This window comes from Peromyscus maniculatus, chromosome 4, assembly GCF_049852395.1.
Source record: "Peromyscus maniculatus bairdii isolate BWxNUB_F1_BW_parent chromosome 4, HU_Pman_BW_mat_3.1, whole genome shotgun sequence".
NCBI classification, from domain to species: domain Eukaryota; kingdom Metazoa; phylum Chordata; class Mammalia; order Rodentia; family Cricetidae; genus Peromyscus; species Peromyscus maniculatus.
The window spans coordinates 118,633,187-118,639,619 of record NC_134855.1 but is presented as its reverse complement, the minus strand read 5'-3'; the positions used below and the strand labels follow the sequence as shown (position 1 = coordinate 118,639,619).

At 42.6% G+C, this 6,433-nt stretch overlaps 1 protein-coding gene across 9 annotated transcripts in view; it reads right to left on the bottom strand.

Annotated features, from left to right (window-relative positions):
* Positions 1–6,433, bottom strand: part of Macrod2 (mono-ADP ribosylhydrolase 2) — a 1,982,629-nt gene that overhangs the window by 1,921,278 nt on the left and 54,918 nt on the right. For 7 of the 9 annotated variants that reach the window (XM_006983683.4, XM_042276356.2, XM_042276357.2 and 4 more), the window contains exon 3: positions 6,319–6,426. In XM_006983683.4, the coding sequence (XP_006983745.1) occupies positions 6,319–6,426 (108 nt within the window). Of the gene's footprint in view, positions 1–1,818; positions 2,068–6,318; positions 6,427–6,433 lie in introns of those variants that run through there. The other 2 variants (XR_013050801.1, XM_076570745.1) reach the window with 2 other exon arrangements.

Below are 6,433 nucleotides of genomic sequence, written 5' to 3'. Positions count from 1 at the left end.
AGACCAACAGGGTAGCATCAAAATAAAAATCTGGAAACTCAGGAAACAATTAACAAAGTACAGAGACAAGCCATAACATGGAAGAGAGTTCTTTCTTAATAAAAGTGTTCTGTACCTGAATTGTGGTGATGCATGACTTCATACATGGGATAAAACTACATATACATATACACTTACAGATGAAAGTTAAAATGGTGGAATCTAAAGTCTAGATAATAGGAGTATATAAGTGTCAATGTCCTAGACCATGGTGTACCTCACTTGGTAAAGTGTTTACTAAATGCTCAAGGGCTGAATGTGATCCTCAGTAAAGAATAGCACTATGAGTTTCTCTTATCAAACACTACAAAACTTGTGTTTAGGACAAGGAATTACAATCTTACCTACCCCATCTCGTAAGACTTTTATACAAATGTTTTAATCCTCTCTACCCAGTAAAAATTTGGTTATCCAAAGGCCCACTGCTCTATCATAGGAATTTGAAGGCCTGGAATAGTGATCCTTTTCTCCTTGGAGCAGGGACCCTTCCCCTTCCTCCTCCGTTTCTGGTCTGCCAGTTCTTTTCAACTAGCCAACTGAATAGACTGTGAGGTCAGATCCCAGCCAAAGGGGAACGATACAGTCACCACTTTCCTCAGAATAAAAACAACAAAATGCACATCATGTCTCCACGTGTTTGCTCTTCCCCCTTGATCAAGAGTAAAATTTGCCTTGTCCAGACACTTCAACTGAGCGATAGTCTCTTTCCTTGCAACAATGAGCCTATTTCTATCAATACTGCCATATATATATATTTTAACAGAGCTGAGGACCGAACCCAGGGCCTCGCTGCTAGGCAAGTGCTCTACCACTGAGCTAAATCCCCAACCCCCCAAAAATATATAAATAGCATTTTCCTAGGTCTCATATTATACTACAGGTTACATGATACTGTCATTGCTGGAGGCTTGCAAAAGGTTACATAGAACTCTGATTTCTTTCTTTTCCTACAATTTACTAAAATTATTTAAAATAAAATTTAAAAAATAAAACAGTCTAAGTATAAGAACCTGACATGGAACCTATATCTGCCTGATTCTTTTTGTTTGTTTGGTTGGTTGGTTGGTTGTTTGGTTGTTTGGTTGTTTTTCAAGACAGGGTTTCTCTGTGTAGCTTTGTGCCTTTCCTGGATCTCGCTCTGTAGACCAGGCTGGCCTCAAACTCACAGAGATCCGCCTGCCTCTGCCTCCCAAGTGCTGGGAGTAAAGGCGTGCGCCACCACTGCCCGGCTAGCTGCCTGATTCTTAATGTGTGCTATTTCCCTGCCAGCTAACATTATACCTATTACAACTTCTTTTGTTAAAACACACACATAAGCGCAACTTCCTAGAAGGAAGAATAATGAAGAAGCCTCTCAGCCGGCCAGTGGTGGCGCACGCCTTTAATCCCAGCACTCGGGAGGCAGGGGCAGGTGGATATCTGTGAGTTCGAGGCCAGCCTGGTCTCCAAAGCGAGTTCCAGGAAAGGCGCAAAAGCTACACCGAGAAACCCTGTCTCGAAAAACAAAAAACAAAACAAAACAAGACAAAACAAAACAAAACAAAAAAAAAAGAAGAAGAAGCTTCTCTCGGGTAACATGCAAGGGAATTTCAACAAATACTTGATTAAGCACTTTAAAATATCGAATCCTCCCATTCAGAACTATAAAGATCACTGGTTTCAATATACTAATGTGGTCATAAAAGAACTTTGGCTGTCAGGCAGAAAGCGACGGCAGGGCGGCTTTGCCACATTGACTCAAGTGCTGCCTTGCTGGAGGTGGCTCTGGAATTTCCTGTCATGTTTCCTTGTATACCTGAAAGCTAACAGCTGTGCCTCTCTTTTCGTACCAGGCCAACAAACAGCACAGCAGAGAGCTGTAAATAGAGCCGTTACCTGTACATTAGGTGTTTCTTTCCCATCCACCCAGGAAATACCTGAGGAGCCAGTCCAGTGAACACAGCCAAATCACAATCATCACAGCCAGAGAGGTAGAAGGGTATAAAAGTTGATTCTTATCTTCAGATTAACTCATCATAATCATGTACACTATGCAACGTAAAACAAAAAAGAAGCAAAATAGTGACTTAAGGAGGTTTTTCTAACAATACTTTATTTTATGTCAATAAAAATTACCCAATAAATATTTTTATTGATTTATTAAATAAATGATTTTTAAAACCAAAGCCAAACTGCTTCACTGTAACAAGTTCCCAGTGCAGAACATGTTATTATAGGTATGATAAATTCAATTATATAAAGTTCAATTTAACACACATACAGTTTGAGTATCTCTTTTTTATGATTTTTTTTAACTTTTACTGATTATTCATGGATTTCACATCATGCATTCTGACTCAACTTTTCTCCCCATCCCCTCGAATCTGCTATGTGCCTTGTAACCTCCCCCCAAAACAAAACAAAATGTAAAAGTAAAACCAAAACAAAAACAAAAAGGAGGAAAAGAATCTCATTGTGGAAGCTGTAGTGTGGTCCACTGAGTCACACAGTTTACTTTAGTCCATTCATTGTCACTTGCAAGTGTTGGCTAGCATTAGTCATGGGTCTGGCTCAATACCTCCGGCTTACTCTGGCTCTCTGTCATTGTCCTGAGTCATGGAGATCCTGCTGTTTTGGATCTATAGGTTCATCCCCTTCATATGTTCCAACAGTTCATAGATACGGTAGATGTTGGGGTAGGCTAACTCATAGCCCTGGTTCTGGGCCTGGGTGGTAGCTGGGTTGGACAGCCCACCAGCTCTCTCTCTCATCCTTACCACCAGGGTGAGCTCTCTCCAGCCCTGCCTTGGCTAGCTCACCCAATGCAGCCTGCAGCAAGGAGCAGGGCCAGTTTTCCTGCTCTCAGATCCTCAGATGTGGCTCACCCACACTTACACCACCAGGTCCATCTCTACTGTTTCGCCCAGGCAAGGTGCAGGACCCTCACTCCCAATTGCTGTAGGGAGTATAGGAGGGGTGTGGAGAGACGGAGTCAACTTTCCTGGCTCACACACTTAGGGCTGGCTCACCTGCACTCCTGACAACAGAGTCAGCTCTAGTGTGTGCAAAGCACACTCTTCTGTGCGCTGCAGCGGGTGAGGGTCAGGGCCAGCTCTCGTACCTGTTGTATGTATAACGGAGCAGGGGAGAAAGGGCATCTTTCCCTCACCTATGCCACCACAAGGCAGATGACAGAGAAGCAGGGAGGGTCAGCTCTCTTTCTCTCACACCCTCAGGTTAAGCTCAACTAAGTCCCTGACCACAGGGTCACGAGTAGAGTGCTGCCCAGATGAGGTGCAAGCCTATGGTGAGGAGTGGGAGCATCTGTCATGAGTCTGAAGGGCCAGCTCTCCTGCTACAGTATACAGCAAGGGCAGGTCCAGCAATCCCGGGGCCAGTGAAGAGTGGGGCCACGTCAGCATAGCATGCTTCCAATGACCCTCTGTGATAACCCAGGCCATGGGCATCATCACAGACCCCAGCTGCAGCAGGATCATGGACCCAGACATGGCCCTAGGCAGCACCTCAGGCCCTGATGCCACCATGGCCCCAAGTGGCAGCACAGGCCACCCAGATTAGTATGGCCTCGACAGCAGCATGATCTTCAGACACCAACATGGTCTCAGGTGGCTGACCAGACCATCATCATCCACACAGCCCCCCAGTGGTAACAGGAGCCACAGATATCAAATGAGACCCTGGCTGCCGTAGGGCTATGGACCCAGACATGGCCCTCGGCAGCAGCCCTGGTCCAGATACCTTGGCCCCAGGTGATGGTTGTGTCCACTCAAATTGGCAATGCCCTAGTGGCAGCATAGCACATGAACACCAACATGGTAACAGGTTGTGGCCTAGACACTGGGCATCCGTGTGGCCTTTGGTGGCAACATGGGCCATCAACACAGACCCTGGTTGTGGCAGGCCCTAGACCCAGACATGGTCCTAGACAGCAGCCTGGACCCAGCTGTCCCTATGGCCTCAGGTGGCAGCACAGGCCACCCAGATCTGCACAGTCCCACAGCATTGTGGCCCTTGGACACCAACAAGGCCCCAAGTGGCAGTCCTGAACATCTCTTAAAATCATAAGGTCAAGACATTGCTTTGGATAGTGAAAGAATAAATAAAAAGGGTACCATTATGTGCTTCATGGAGAAGAACAAACACAGTTAACAGAATCCAAGAAAAGTTATTGTTACTCTCAAGTGAACAAGGTAAATTCAATGTTATGTTAACAAGGAGAAAAAGAAGAACTAGAATCATTGACTAAAAATTTCAAAAACATACTGGAATGTTGGTGGTACATTTATAAAAACTTTTAAATCTTAAATATTTTGTAATTAAAGTTCATACATTTATAGAATTCTGGCATAGTAAATGATTACTCACTCACTAACCACAGGGATATCTAACCCAAATTCTGCACCAGTGTTCATGAGATACTTTCCAAGACCCCAACTGCTCCATAGGCCTTGGCCGTATAAACCAAAGGAAAACTGCTTGAAACTGAGGGTCACAAAAAACAACCTATGAGGTCTACATATAAGGAAGATCTGAGCCTGTGAGATGATGGATAAAAATCAGACCAAAAAAAAGGCAGCTAGGTTGGGTAGAGATTAAACAATCCACACTCCTTTTGGAATAGGAAATGACATCTCAAAAAGGCAAGAGACGCATCAGAGGAGAAAGGAAGCAAAGAGGCATTAGAAGAAAAAGAAAACAGCCGAGTTATGGCAAAGCTTGTACTTGACAAAGCAACTGACACCAAACTCTGAAGGAAGAGCAAGCTCACAAGACTTCCAGCCTTCATGCCAGACCCCAAGAACCCTGCCATGTGCTGAATAAGGGTCTTCCAGTTCTTACTCTGTTCACCTCCAAGGCTTTTTCCTACCACCCTGTGTGAATTTACGTCACCCGAGATAACCTTGAGACAACATGGAACTTACCTGAACCCTGCACTTCTGGAAAACAATGGCAGTCAAGAAGTCCCACCCACTCTTTTGAGTTCTGAGAGACTGCTAACTGTAAATCAACATTCTTCCTCTTGGCTTACAGAAAACTCACAGGTGACATCTTGTAGCCTCTGCTAAGGCTGACAGAGATAGTCCAAATTCCTATTCTATTGTCTTATACCTGAACTTTCTATCTCCATTTACCCAGGTTAAGTCTGGCTCATGGACTTCACCAAACTTAAGTCCATCCATCCTCTCTCCTTGTTCTAAACCCCTGAATTTTGAACCACTGTGATTATTGAAAAAGCACCACTCTCTAATGGCTCCTCCAGAAGGAGCCACCTGTCTAATCCCATCATTCCATTCCCCAAAACTTTCTGTACTTTTTTTTTTTACATCTTCCTGTAAAAGAAAGCCCTTTTTAGACACTTAAAGATCTTCTGAGTCAAATAGTTCTTCCTACTTCAATTCTCTTCAGCTCTCCAGGGCCACCATCCTCTTCCATTAAAGAGCCCGAGATTAAAGACTGCCTTTACCTAAGTCTAGACATGCTTTCATTTGATACTTTCAACCTACAAAGGGGGTTTAACTTTCTAAAGGACAAATCATAATTCTTTCTTATTAATATTTATCCTTATAGAATCACAATTGTTACATCCTTTTGATATATAACACAAGAAAACATATGAGACAAGAACAATATAAATAGCATGCTGTCATATTTCCTTCAATATTCAAAGAAGAAAATTATACACTGAAATATGCAAGTAAAATGCATTTTATAATAAAAATGAAAACTTACAAACAAGTGAGAATTTGAAATCAGATAATTTCTCCACATTTCTCTTTTGGCTGATATAATCTAATTGTATCTTTAGAACTTATTCAAAAGAAAGAAAAAGCTAGCTGAATTACTATTTCTCATTAACTCAAACATGAAACCAGTATTCATATAACTACTAAAATTCTGAAGAACTCTTTAAAATAGTTTGTTATTGCCGGGCGGCGGTGGTGCACGCCTTTAATCCCAGCACTCGGGAGGCAGAGGCAGGCGGATCTCTGTGAGTTCGAGGCCAGCCTGGGCTACCAAGTGAGTTCCAGGAAAGGCACAAAGCTACACAGAGAAACCCTGTCTCGAAAAACAAAAAAATAAATAATAAATAAAATAAAATAAAAAAGTTTGTTACTTCTCCAGTAGTCCAAGACTCTTAATCGGATATATAAAACAAATCCTCAATGTTTTTAAGCACGAAGAAAAAGATTTAAGGCATTTCTATACCCATACAGTATAGAAAATGTTTTGAAGTCATAAAGGCATAGCAAAGTAAATACAGAAAAGTGAACCACTCACCCGCATTGACTATTGCATCCACCTCTAGCAATGTGATGTCACCTCTGTAGAGAGAAACCTTTTCACTCAAACTTTTCTTCATTTGTGATGTTTCCTGAGTATTTTCTTCTGTAAT